Here is a 14,393-nt window from a genome sequence, read left to right on the forward strand (position 1 = left end):
CTCTATAACAAGAAAGCTCAGCCAGGAGCCATCTCCATCTCTACAGAGCGGAGCAGGCGGGGGGGGGGGGTCATCTGATTCCCAAGACAGGAGCGAAACCGAGCGGCATGGAGTTCAAGCGGCTGTGAGTGGTGGGCGCTGGGGAGCCGGAGGAGGTCGTCTCCTTGCCATCCTGAGAGAGGAGGGGAGGGAGGCAGAGAAGCGATTTAACGGCTCCCTCCAGCGTCGCTTCCCTGCGCGTGTCCCTGGCCCCACATTGTCCGCTTAAAGAGTTAAGCGGGGGTGGGGGAGAGAGAGATTGCGATCCGTGTCTTCTCGTGTTCCCTAAGCCTCTGTCATGTGATGCTAAAGAGCCTGGAACTGGGCGGTGTGTTTCACTGTCCCGGCCAGGGATCGTCACAAAACGGAGCCGGGAAGCTCTGCCAAGCCAGAAGCCCACCTGCGACGCTACCTTCTCCAGCCTCCGTCGCCGACCTCTGCGCTCTGCCTCCAGGCTGCGCGGCGGCCAAGCGCAGCTGCCTGGCAGTTCCAAGCAGCTCCTTCTTTCCTCGAGGGGATCCCGCGGCCAAGCACGCACCACCAATCCGCTCCCCACGTAAAGGCCACGACAGAAACTCCAGACACAAGACACCCTTGCCAGCAGTGGATCCGCAGAATCTAACGGGAGGGAGGCTTAGCTAAATCTAGGTGGCTCCGAGTGACTTCTCCGCCTGCTTCCCAGGAACGCGCAGGGGCCGCTTTCGCCCTGCGAGGACCGTGCTGTGCACCGAGCGGCTTCTTCGACGGGCCCCGGCAGCTCTGCTTCTAATGGTTCCTGCGCGGAGCGAGGCGCAGCTCGCCAGGCATTGAATTCTGCTGTGGGACTGATCTCCCCACTATGGGCTGGCTGAAGCTCTTCGCAGAGTAGTGAGACATGGCGAGGGGGGAAGTTCAGAAAAAAACCCCGTGTTAAAGAAGTTGCCGGTTTCTGTCCCGCCGGCGGTAGCGAGACGGTTGAGGATGCGGTTCGAAAGCACCTTGATTTGAGAGCAGTGAACCGGCTTTGTATGTAGCATTGCAGAGCCAGTCCTAAAGGGAAAGAACGGGAAGAGAGGATTAAGGGGGTGGGGGCTCGCAATATGCATTCTCCGCCCGGGGTCTCAGATCTGCGGGGAAGGACGCGCCGCGAAGGCTGGACGTACCATTGCCGCTTGCAACGGTGATGCCGTGAGAGGAGAAGCGCTCCATCGTGGTCGGGGAGAGATCGGAGTGTGCGGGTTCTTCTTCTCCAGGCGTCTCAGCCAGGGGCGGGCTAGTGCCATGCCTCGCCCGGGCAAGAGCTCCTACAGCGACCAGAAGCCCCCTTACTCGTACATCTCCCTGACGGCCATGGCCATCCAGCACTCGGCCGAGAAGATGCTCCCTCTGAGCGACATCTACAAGTTCATCATGGAGCGCTTCCCTTACTACCGCGAGCACACGCAGCGCTGGCAGAACTCGCTGCGCCACAACCTCTCCTTCAACGACTGCTTCATCAAGATCCCGCGCCGGCCGGACCAGCCGGGCAAAGGCAGCTTCTGGGCGCTGCACCCGGACTGCGGGGATATGTTCGAGAACGGCAGCTTCCTCCGGCGCAGGAAGCGCTTCAAGGTGCCGCGGCCGGAGCCCCACATGCCGGCGGCGGGCAAGGCAGGGGGCGTCCTGCACCCGCACCTCAGCCACTATTTCCACCCGCACCACTCGCACCTGCACCAGCCGCCTCCTCTTCCTCCTCCTCCTCCTCCTTTGCAGCCTCCAGGAGCTGCCAAAGGCCACCCAGACTCCAGCATGGCAGCGGCGGCTGCAGCTGCGGCGGCGGCTGTGGGGAGGCTGCCCCAGTTCCAGCCCTACAGCTCCACGCCGGGCTTCAAGCACCCCTTCGCCATCGAGAACCTCATCGGGCGAGACTACAAGGGCGTGATCCAGGGGGCCGGGTTGCCCCTGGCCTCCGTCATGCACCACCTGGGCTACCCAGTGGCCAGCCAGCAGATCAGCACCATGGTCAGCTCCGTGTGGCCCCACGTGGGCGTGATGGAGTCCGGGGGCGGCGGCGGCTTGCCTCTCTCTCCCGCCGAGTACGGACCCTTCGGCGTGCCCATGAAGGCACTCTGCCACCCGCCCGCGCAGACGCTGCCGGCCATCCCGGTGCCCATCAAGCCCACCCCGGCCATCTCCTCGGCCACCGCCATTCCTGCCCTGGCCGTGAGCCAGGTGGCCCAACAGCTCTGCCCATCCGCTTCGCCCAGCTCCTCCTCTTCCCTTCTCGAACAGACTCCCACAAACTCATCGGAAGGCAAAAGTTCCTGACATTCCGCCTCGGCCCATTCCTCAGAGAGGGGCACCTACAAGAGCGGGGGCGGCATTGCTTTTCCCTTCGCCTTTTAGGAAACACAGATGTTAACGGCAAAAGCCCGGCCACCGCGGAGTGTTTTGAGAAGATCGTTGCTCTGTTCCTATTCTTATCCTCGTTGTCATCTTCATTCTTTCAAGCTCTGTATTTTAATTGTTGTACAATCAGTTTGTCGAGAGCCAGGTTCAGGTAAGGGTGTCTGTGTTAACTGTTAAACCATTTTTAAAAATCAGATTGCTGGTGATCATTTAGCAAGGATGTTGATCATCAAACTCTCACGGCTGCATCCAGGCTTGAAATGCTACACAAAACGACACCCTCCATAAAAAGAAAGAAAGAAACCCTTTACTATCGGGTCCTAAAACCACTGTCCTTAACACACTTCCTTGAAAGTAAGCGCCACTGGAGTCACGGTAATAATAAAATAACTGCCAGGTATAAGGATGTAAAGTTTTCAACGCAAGCCGATTCCTTAAAGGAAGTTCGAAGTTCCTTGGAAGGTCTAATCAGACCATAAATAATTTCAGATTATGCTTAGAGAAGAGGTGCCGAATTATTTTCTTGTGTGGTCTGGTGCCCGTGCTGCTGACTTCAGTGAGACTTATTTTAACGTAAATGTATTGTAGAATAGGGTGTTGCGGGGGGAATTCTAGCTCGTATTTTTTCAGGAAGTTATGCCTAAAAAGTATTTTAAGCATGACCATCAATCTGTGCAATCCGGGGCTTGAAAAATAAATAGGAACGTCGCCATGGTCTTCATTTGGGCTCCTCCTGTGAGATAGGCCGTGACATCTTTTACTGGAACTTCCTTTTGCCAGCTTTAGAGTTACCAAGAACTCTTCATCGCCCAGGTCTGCACTGCCTATTCCTAGCGACTAATAATAGATCCAGCACCAGTGGCAAGTCGAGATAGAGAAGCACAGGCAACTTTGAGAAGTGAGCCAATATAAAAATTTAGGAATAGGGTTAACTAGGAGATCGCCTGGGATCATTTGCTCACTCTTTGGTGAACTAACCTTTCGGAAACCTGGTTCAAACTGAAATGTGTGCTATGGATTGAGAAAAGTCCTGCGTGGGTGTATAAGAGTCACGCCGAATCTGCAACCTCCCACCCTCCGCCAAAAAATGTGACCAAATATATACAGTATTAACGTTGACATCACAACCAGCAACAAATTATAAACCTGAACTTTAAAGGAGAAATGAGCGGGGATTAAAAGTGGAAATGGGTTTTGAAACCTAAGAACTGTCTGATAGTCTATTTCGGTTTGGAAAAATGTGTCGAACAACGACATATAGAGACAATTTTTTCGAATGGAAATGTCACATAGCGTTCTTTAGTGAAGTTTACGCGTTTGGTGTAATATTGTTGTGTACAAGACCTGTCTCATCACTACTCTGTTCCGAAAGCATTTTTTTGTAAGTATGCTTATTACAACACCTTTATTATCCCTAGTGGTATACATACATACATATATACATGGCTGCTTTTCACAGGCTCCACCGGTCTGTACTTACTCCACTTGAATTTAGAAACTAAATGCTGATGGGGGGGTGAGGGTGAGGACCTGCGGGGGGGGGGGGGAGACACAACTCTTACATGATAAGCACTTTACGCAGAAGAAAGTTCTGTGAGAGGTAGGGAATGGGTCAAGCAGCCATTTCCCGAGCACAACTTTTGGGGGGGGGGTTGATTTCTGAGTCCTAGCTGGTTTGTGAAGTGTTGTTGTTGGCGCTTCCTGTCTGCCTTACTGTACATCATTGTTTCAATTAAAATATGACCTGCTGACTTCCTCCTTCTAACCCCGGTGCTTAGGGGGTTCTTTTTCTCCCTTTTAAAAACCCGTGGTTTATAGAGCTGTGTGCGCTAGAATAAAGCTTCCACATATGCCGCACCCGAGTTTGGGATGTGTTCTCTTGAATTGAGGACAGTCTGATCCACAGGTTAGCGAGTCACTTCGGGCAAAGCGCATAAGGCGTTAACCAGCGCTGGTCGCAACAAAACCGCGAGAATTCTGTTGAAAAGTGCCCTGGATCGCGCAGACCCGACGATCAGACTTTTCTTACAATAAACTGGAAGCAGGGCCAGTTTATTTCAAGAGGGCCGACTGCTGTGCTTGGATATCGATGGGCCAGTTAGATCCGGAGTTCCTAGCTTGCCTTTAGCTCAAATGTACAGAGGTTTTTGCGTCTCTGCTAATGCAAGCACGGGGGTGTAAAAAAAAGTCGTTATGGAAGGGATAAACTGGGTCTTCTCTTTCTGAAAGTATGGGCAGGAAGGATGTGTGTAGTAGAAGACTAACTCGTTTTCTGCGAATTTATTGAAGTAAATAACGAGGTGCTTTACACTGCGGCAACAGTCTGCTCAGACACTGGGAATAGTTTTGACAAGGGAGGCTGGCCTGTTCAAGCACTTCTGCTCTTCATTCTGGCCCATGAGTTATGTATTCATGCAATCCTAATCCCACCCCTTACCTGGGATTGAATTCAATAGGACTTGCTTCTGAGTAGACATGGTTAGTCCTGGGCTGTAAGATTCCCTCCCTCAGTACATACTCAGTGGTGGCTCGCGGTCCTACGTGGAAATAAGTGACACGAAAAAAACTGTGCTGAACGTGGAGGATAATCAAAACTGACACTGTTTAAATCTTAGTCGCATCTGCGCTGCCGCCTCTAATGTCGAGTTATGGCCATAAGCATCCTTCGTCCGAAGTTAATTCCGTTGCAGTCAATGAGGCTCGATTCCGAATAAAGGTGCCTGAATTGAGGGTTGGAGTGCCATGCTTACTTTCCAGACACGGTGGCGGGGAAGTAAACCCATTTACAGTACTAGCATTGCGAATTCTGCCACTCCTTTCAAAATATCCGTACTGTATAGGAAAATGCATTGTTGATTTAAATAACTCTTTTAATTTTTATCCTTCAATTAGATGTACTAAGGATCAGAGTATTCAAAGGGCAAAGCCATTATCCTCTCCATGACATCCTCTTCTAATATCTTGGCATCTTTAGGATCAAGTCACGTTTGAGCGACCAGGAATCTCACCTCATCAATCAGCAACCTAGAGGCTTAAAAAGTCGGGTGAAAACAAGAGTCCATACATATGTACTCAAAATCAAGTTCCATTTAATTCAATGGAACTTACTCCCAGGAAAGCGTGCAGCATTACAATTGTGGAAACATTGTGCATTACTTATCGTTAAACCCGTCAATTTCCCCTTAAATCAGAAAATGTTCAATCACATGCCATAATTCATTTTCGGGTCGATTCAACTGTGTTAAGAAAACCTGATACTTACTATATTCCACAGGTCTCTCTCTCCAGGTTGTGGGGCGAAAGTTTCTGTGATTTAAATATTATTATTATTATTATTATTATTATTATTATTATTATATATTTTAAAAACGTTAAAGATAAAAATGCTCCCTTTTTTGTTTGTTTTCTACATTACTCATTTCAGTTACCTAGTTTCCTAACAGAAAATAAATTAATAACACCGGACTTTGAGTTAAGTAATAATAGAATTTGAGTTCATAGTTCACATTAGGCTTAAAGAGATTCCTTGACTTCTAAAAAAAACACCAAAAACCCCACTGTTTGGGTGGAACAAGTGCGACCTTCTTAAGAGTCCAGGAGCGGGAAAAAGTTATCTACAACTTCTTGGAAGTCAGTCTTGATATTTTCCAGTTTTTCCATCCTGAGCTAAAGTCTCCGGCTAGAAAGCACGTATGCAGTCTAATATAATTCACGGGGCGTTGGGGACTGTTTTCTACCCATCCATTCTAAGCGACTGTGGCCACCGCACCGCTTCCCCATCTCTTTTGCCATTCACTTGAGGTAACAAGTATAGAATCCTTGTGGTCATCTCCGATGATTATTTCTTGCCGTCCCCCGTCCCCCAGCGCCCGCTTATGTTCGCGTGGACCGTGAACAGATTTCTCGTCTGATGTTAGCCGCAGAGGAATCACAGCACTGCTTCGGTTTGAAAACTCGGTTCTCGGCATAACGGCTAATGGAAGACTTTTATCTTCCCTGCTTGCAAGAGGGAGTATTTCTCCGCTTGCTTTTTGGTTCAAAAGAGGCAGAGACCACGTGAAAGAGATGCAGCAATCAGGATATTCGTGCCGAGTTTTTTTCCGGCAAAGGAAAGCGAAGCTAATTTCAGTCCAAGAAAATAGAATACAGTAAGAGGAAACTGTAGGAGCCTTAGAATCAATGAAGGAACACGAACGAGGCGAAACCTGACTGATCTCAAGTGGATACTTAGTCTTGACGTTTTTCGCTTTCCGGGCTGATTTCTGCAGAACTTCCGAGCGAACGTTCCTGACTTTGCGAGATGGAGTTTCTTATCGGGAGGGCAAGAGACCAGCAACCTTTTCCAGGCAGGTTTCAAGGTTTTACGCCCTTCACTCCCCAGAACCATGGGCCTCAGCCGGTTAACGCTTGAAACAAGTCGTGGGATTTGCTTGGAACAGGCAGCAGGGCCCACTGAAACCTAATTAATAATAATAATAATAATAATAATAATAATCAGAACTTTAGCTGGATCTGAGCCACCCACGCCAATTCTAAGGGGCTCCCAAGAGCTGCTTCCAAGTTAAGGTGCCAGTGTTTTAAAATGACATGGTATCTAGAAACCAGGTCTTTCCTTTCCTAGGTAATGCACTCCTAAAGAAAGTAGCACGGCTTTTCGAAAGGCTTAATCGCCCAAGTTATTTGTTATAAGTGTCACATGGAAGTATGAACCATTTCCTGAAACTGCGTTTAGGGTCAGGATTAGGGCACTGATCCAGCAGCAGAATAATAAGATAAAGAAATGGAGGAGTCTTTAGTGCCCATTCTCCATTATTTCTCTCACCCACGGGCTCCCTACATCTTCCACTGAACTCTACAAGATGTTAGTTAAGGGATCCAGAGCTGCTATTCCGTTGGGATGTCTTGAGGGTACTAGACGTTAGAAGTCAGTTACAGCAACCTAAAGCACCTTAAAGACTGACATGCTTATTCTGGTTTAAAATTTCGCGGACTGCTGCCCACTTCAGGAGATGCATCTGGTCCGCGAAAGCTTGTGCCTTGACGAAATGTTCCCCATTCCGCCAGCGGGATTCAGCTTGGACCGGAGGGCTCCGTTTCCCCCACCGCTGCGGGAAGTTGCCCGAGGCTCTCGCCCGTCGCCGGAGCCTCTTCCCTGACAGTTGGGCTTTGCTGCTGCAGACAACGCTGCAGCCAGGCCGGCACCACGAAATCTGCTGCCTGCCATGCAATCCGCGGCGGCAGCGCCCAGGGACGCGGCGGTGGCCCTTTTCTTTGGCACCGACCTCGGGCAGGAGCTGCCAGACTCCCCGTGCAGAGCTGGCGGTGGCTCCCAGGGGGGCAATCAGGCTTTCTTGTTGGCCATAGGGGGAGGGTGTCACTACAGAATACGCATCTAGAGTGCCTAAGCGAACGTAGGGGGCTGTCGCGTTAATTGCCGGTGTCCAGGGGGCACAGCCTGGCTGCCAGCCGCCGCCGCCCGCCCTTGACTCAGCAGCAGCCAATATTTGGATAACGTGTAATTTCTACAGCCGCCCCCGCCCCTTTGGAAACCCGAACCGGTCTCTGACTGATGCCAGCGCGATTAAGGGGAGGTGTTTTGCCAGCGCGTAATTGCCTCGCAGGTTTCTCCCAGCAGCTCACGCAGGCAGGACGCGGAGCTTGGAGAAGTTCGATGGGTGCCCAACACCCACCCAGTAAGGTGTGTTGCATAATCTAGGGGGTGGGTGGGAGGGGAAAATAATGAAAGGCAGCAGTGGGACCCCCAAATAGGGCAAGACCTGTGGTTCAGTGGCAGAGCATCAGCTTCGCATGCAGAAGGCCTCAGGGTCTTGCATCTCCAGGGAGGGCTGGGAATGTCTCCTGTCTGAAATCCCCCGGGAACCGCTGCCAGTCAGTGTAGGCAATACGGAGCCAGATGGACCTCAATGGTCCGGCTCTGTTTTGTTCCTGTGCTTCCTAGGCTCGCTGAACTGAACTGAACTGAAATGATAGCCAACAACCATCCTTTGAATAAAGTGCCGTCAGGCAGAAGAACGAGAGTACTTAGTAACCAAACCAATCTCTCTCTCTCTCTCTCTCTCTCTCTCTCTCTCTCTCTCTCTCTCTCTGTGTGTGTGTGTAGAGTCCAGTGTTTCCCAATCTTGGGTCTCCAGCTGTTTTTGGACTACAATTCCCATAATCCTTGACCACTGATCCTGCTAATTAGGGATGGTGGGAGTTGTAGTCCAAAGAAAGCTGGCGACCCAAATTTGTAAAACATCTGTTAATGACTAGTTTCCCGTAGATAACGTAATGGAGACCCCAGGGCAGTTTTTCAGGAAGTGCTCGGGAGGGGGTGGGGTCCCTCCGTGTCTCTAGATAATTCCACCTGCTCCGTCTGCTTAGGAGTCAAAGAGAACCCCAGGTGAAATGCAGTTAACCTGTTGACAATTAAGGATAGTGAAATGCGTGTCCGTGTGAGTGTGGCAGGGAGGCAGAGGGGGGACGACAAAGTGGCAGCAGCTTCAAAAAGCGTCTCCCCCCTCGCTCCCAGATCACCGTAAAGATTAAACCTTTCTCGCACAAAGACGAATGGAGGTCCTTCGCGTCCTCTCCGATTGCAAAGGCTGCTGAGACATATCCCGGTCCTTGAGCTGAGCCTGATCCCGACTTTGAACTAGTGCTCGACACTGACTTAGCCACCTGTAACCTAACCAGAACATACCCGTCATTTGACCAATATGCGGCTCCCTCTCGTTCAATTCACTCGAAGCAAGTGCCCCCCGCCTGCCTTCTCTCCCGCCAAAGAGGGGCAGGAGTGGCTCTCTTCAGATTCACCTCGTCGCGCTGCCCTCAGCTTGCTCTCTACTGATCCAGTCGCCAATCGCTTCCCGGATTAACAGCGAGTGCAAAACCTCCAGCTATCCCCACGCTGTGAGATAGATGGGGAGAATCCTAAAAACATCACAAAGCAAGTCTCTTCTTTGCTTTCTCCCCAGGAATAGACAGGCGCCGTTTTCGTCCACGCGAGGACAGTCAGAAATTCTGAGGCAGCCTCCGGGACAGTCCGGGCGTGTGAGAAGGAGGTGCTGAGTTCACTGGACATTAAGTTCTGCAGTGGAATTCACTCCCTACCCACCAAGCAGAATGTGGTGGCGAAGAACCCTGAGATTTTAAAGTAAATATCCCCATTTCATTCTTTCCGATGTAACATGTCCCCTACAAGTAAAGGGGACCCAGGTGGCGCTGTGGTTAAACCACTGAGCCTAGGGCTTGCTGATCAGAAGGTCGGCGGTTCGAATCCCTGTGATGGGGTGAGCTCCTGTTGCTTGGTCCCAGCTCCTGCCAACCTAGCAGTTTGAAAGCACATCAAAATGCAAGTAGATAAATAGGAACCGCTACAGCGGGAAGGTAAATGGCGTTTCCATGTGCTGCTCTGGTTCTCCAGAAGCAGCTTTGTCATGCTGGCCACATGACCTGGAAGCTATACGCTGGCTCCCTCGGCCAATAATGCGAGATGAGCGTGCAACCCCAGAGTCGGTCACGACTGGACCTAATGGTCAGGGGTCCCTTTACCTTTACCTTACAAGTAAAGAAACCTAGCACATAGAAAGTTCTATCCCAGTGAGCTTCTGATCGCTGAGGGGTTTGGAGTTCTTTGTTTGGTTTGTTTTTAAATGTGGGGAAGCGTTCAGAAATGCGATTCCCCACCCACAGTCTGAAATTATGCAGTCCATTCTAGGAACAGCTCCTTCCAGCTGCAAGTGACAAAGGACCTGGAGATGCTTCTCTCCAACTACCGTAGTGAGTCCGTGACGTCAGGAACTGTTAGGTTGCCATTGTAAGTGTGCTTGCTTGTTAGAACGTCCCTTTGGAAGAGAAGGATGTGTTTGCAAGAAAATTCATGAAGGATTTGTGTGTCAGTCCCAGAGAAAGAAAGACAGTGAAACTAGGGGAGTGTGAAAAATAATAATCTGGAGGACTATGCAGAGTGGTGGTTAGGGATGTGCAACAGGGTTGAAATTGTATCTGCCCTCCCACCTCTGTCTTTCTCTTTAACAGATTAGACAACTGGGCCAAAGCAAACAAGATGAATTTTAACAAGGAGAAATGTAAAGTACTACACTTGGGCAAAAAAAATGAAAGGCACAAATACAGGATGGGAGACACCTGGCTTGAGAGCAGTACATGTGAAAAGGATCTAGGAGTCTTGGTAGACCACAAACTTGACATGAGTCAGCAGTGTGATGCAGCAGCTAAAAAAGCCAATGCAATTCTGGGCTGCATCAATAGGAGTATAGCATCTAGATCAAGGGAAGTAATAGTACCACTGTATTCTGCTCTGGTCAGACCTCACCTGGAGTACTGTGTCCAGTTCTGGGCACCACAGTTCAAGAAGGATACTGATAAGCTGGAACGTGTCCAGAAGAGGGCAACCAAAATGGTCAAAGGCCTGGAAACGATGCCTTATGAGGAACGGCTTAGGGAGCTGGGTATGTTTAGCCTGGAGAAGAGAAGGTTAAGGGGTGATATGATAACCATGTTCAAATATATAAAAGGATGTCATATAGAGGAGGGAGAAAGGTTGTTTTCTGCTGCTCCAGAGAAGCGGACATGGAGCAATGGATTCAAACTTCAAGAAAGAAGATTCCACCTAAACATTAGGAAGAACTTCCTGACAGTAAGAGCTGTTCGGCAGTGGAATTTGCTGCCAAGGAGTGTGGTGGAGTCTCCTTCTTTGGAGGTCTTTAAGCAGAGGCTTGACAGCCATCTGTCAGGAATGCTTTGATGGTGTTTCCTGCTTGGCAGGGGGTTGGACTGGATGGCCCTTGTGGTCTCTTCCAACTCTATGATTCTATGATTCTATGATTCTATGTGCTGTGTCAATCTAGACCAGGCCTGCACAGCAACCAAAAGTCCCCCTACATCACTCTACAGCTATGACCATCAACCAATCAGTCCCCCAAAGTCTACTCTTAAGTGGCACCTAGAAATTCACCATGTACTGTAGTACTCTCCTTATTACCTCAAGCATACTGTATATAGCACTGGTAGAACTCAACATTGACTTCTTCCAAAGTGGTCATAAGAATAATATACCTGTACACAACCCACCCACCCCCTCACTCTCTCACCCACCCACATGCCACAGAGCTATTTCACATGTAAACAGAGGCATATACCGGTATTTGATTCCCAGTAACCCAGCGCAAATTTCACTATCCATTTTCACTGTAGATTTCTTCTTTTGGTGGTGGTGGTGGGCTCTCCAACCATACAAAAGGCAAAAAGAGCTCAGTAATTCTAGCAGATCTTGCCATCCATTCTGAGATCCATTCTGAAGGAAATCAGCCCTGAGTGCTCACTGGAAGGACAGAACGTGAAGCTGAGGCTCCAATACTTTGGCCACCTCATGAGAAGAGAAGACTCCCTGGAAAAGGCCCTGGTGTTGGGAAAGACTGAGGGCACTAAGAGAAGGGGACGACAGAGGATGAGATGGTTGGACAGTGTTCTCGAAGCTACCAACATAGGTTTGACCAAACTGCGGGAGGCATTGGAAGACAGAAGTGCCTGGCGTGCTATGGTCCATGGGGTCACGAAGAGTCGGACACGACTAAACGACTAAACAACAACAAATCCAAGCAGAATATGCTACTCAAAGCCTAAAATTTCATAATGCAATTAGATCCTAAACAATGCATGCATATTGAAAAATCCATGGATGCTATTTGCATATTTTAAATGAATACAAGTCTACCTCTCTGCTGATACATTGCTCCCTCTGCTTTGATCCTCTTGCAGCAGCTCTTTCTGCAAAGGACAGGACTGCAAGTTCACACTCTGCACTACAACAAAGCTCTTTTCCCTGTCAGCGGACGGGCTGGAAGGGATCCAGATGAAATCTGGGGGTAGACTAGGGGCTCCACACCCTTGGACTAGATCCCCTGTGCAGGTGATGTGCCAGGCAAGGTTGACTCCCCTCTGGTGGGTTGAATCCTGCCATTCTCCCACCCCCAATCTACCTCCTGACACATAACAATTGCATTATATGGGAAATATATTGTCCATCTTTACTGGTTTCTTTCGTGATGGAACCCAGGTTCTCTCTCCACATCTATACATTAACATCACCTCCAGTCCTCTCTCATACACTTCCATGGTAAGGCACATATGAAGCAGTACTAATAAATTTGGTTCCTATGCTGCTTTGAAAGATGAAATACACTCAAACATTTACATAAGAGACTCTGAAAAAAAATGCCCTTTGCAGTTGGTACTTCTGACTGGTACGACTCAATAAGAATCTGTACAAGCTTAAGGTATTAAAGTAAAATGCATGCATTTTAGTATTCTTATACTCTTATACTCAATTAGAATTGAGAATTGCAATTGACCAGAAAATTGGTGCTACAACTGATCTTGGAAATTTGTGGAAAGCAGAGTGGGGAATAGAAATAAAAGAAAACCAGTGGAATGCTTTATGGGAAAAGTTCTCTTTGAAAGCTGCCTCATTCCACACGAAAGAGACAATGTTGAATATAATCTATAGATCATACACCACTCCTATAAAGCTTCCTAAGATCAATGCAACCTTCTACCACAAACTGATGGAAATGATGTAATGGCAAAGGTTTATGTCCACTGGTGATGAAATTCTGGAAACACATATTTAAAGGAATACAACAATGACAAAATACCCTAAAAGCACAAGAAGAGCCTGCTGGTTCAAGCCAAAGACTCGTCAGTTCAGCACTCTTTCCTCACAGTGGCCAACTAGATGCCTTGAGTGCAATAGAACTCTCCCTACTTGTGAACTGACTGGCATTCAAAAGCACACTGCCTCCAATAATGTAGGCAGAATAAAGCTACCATGGATAGGAGCCATTGACAGCCTTGACCTCCAATAATTTTTCTCATCCTCTTTTCAAGTCACCCAAGTTGTGGCCATCACCGTGTCTTGGGTGTGTGAATTCACAGTTTAACAATGCCCTGGGTGAGGAAGTGCTTTATTTTGTCTGTCCTGAATCCTCCAACCTTCCTTGGATGTCCATGAGTTCTAGCATTATGAGGGAGGGAGAAAAGCTTTTCTCTGTCCACTTTCTCTACACAATACATAATGCCATACACCTTTATCATGCCTCCTTTTACTCCCATTTCTCTAAAGTAAAATATCTCAACTGTTTCCTCAAATGGAAGTTGCAAAGTAAATAAATCTTTCTGAATAAATATAATCAATCAATCAATCAATCAATCAAAGGAAACTCCCACAACAGATGCATCATTTTTCCTCTACCTTCACTGCCCCTGCAACAATTTGGTGATACATTCATGTTTATGAAATGCAATTTCTCTGATATTAAGTGTCAACAATACACCAGCTGCAGAGAGGACTCCTTGATGACAGCCAAAATGGATTGACTCAGGGTTTCTTCTATAATCCCTCCAATTCATCATTAGTTATGCCTTAACCCAAGTCTGTATTTGATACCTGCCTTAAGCCACCCCATAGAAAACTGTTATTATTGTGCTATGAATCATGGACACCACTTGCCATGAGATTCATTTTTACTTTGTTTCAGGCGGTAGCTATGGTCAGTAACTATAGAATAAATTCTAATTTTATGCAATAGGGCCTTTTCTGAGTAAACATGCTTGAGATTAAAAAAATTCCTTCAGTAGCACCTTAAAGACCAACTAAATTTTTATTTTGGTATGAGCTTTCGTGTGCATGCACACTTCTTCAGATGAATGCACATGAAAGCTCATACCAAATAAATAAATAAATAAATAATAAAAACTTAGTTGGTCTTTAAGGTGCTACTGAAGGAATTTTTTTATTTTGCTTCGACTCAGACCAACACGGCTACCTACCTGTATGCTTGAGATTGTACTTCAGTTAACAAAAGAAATATTTTTCTCAAGTCTTTTCTCAAATCAAAGAAGACCCAATCCAAAAGTCAGGGTAGCTGTTAGATTTAAAGCAGTACAAACTCTGTCGTTCCTTTTAT

The 14,393-nt window shown here is 48.1% G+C and overlaps 1 protein-coding gene across 1 annotated transcript; it reads left to right on the plus strand.

Annotated features, from left to right (window-relative positions):
• The first annotated feature begins 1,299 nt into the window (after positions 1–1,299).
• On the plus strand, positions 1,300–2,325 carry FOXB2 (forkhead box B2). Its single transcript, XM_035100192.1, has 2 exons — positions 1,300–1,765; positions 1,838–2,325. Exons 1-2 carry the CDS (start codon positions 1,300–1,302, stop codon positions 2,323–2,325), a joined length of 954 nt encoding a protein of 317 aa, XP_034956083.1.
• Positions 2,326–14,393: the final 12,068 nt, after the last annotated feature.

The sequence above is a fragment of the Zootoca vivipara genome, chromosome 11, assembly GCF_963506605.1.
Source record: "Zootoca vivipara chromosome 11, rZooViv1.1, whole genome shotgun sequence".
NCBI classification, from domain to species: domain Eukaryota; kingdom Metazoa; phylum Chordata; class Lepidosauria; order Squamata; family Lacertidae; genus Zootoca; species Zootoca vivipara.

Coding starts and splice junctions, on each gene's coding strand:
- FOXB2 (XM_035100192.1), top strand. CDS start 1,300: ATGCCTCGCCCGGGCAAGAGCTCCTACAGCGACCAGAAGCCCCCTTAC. Junction 1,766..1,837: donor TCCTCCTCCTCCTCCTCCTT/TGCAGCCTCCAG, acceptor CTGCGGCGGCGG/CTGTGGGGAGGCTGCCCCAG.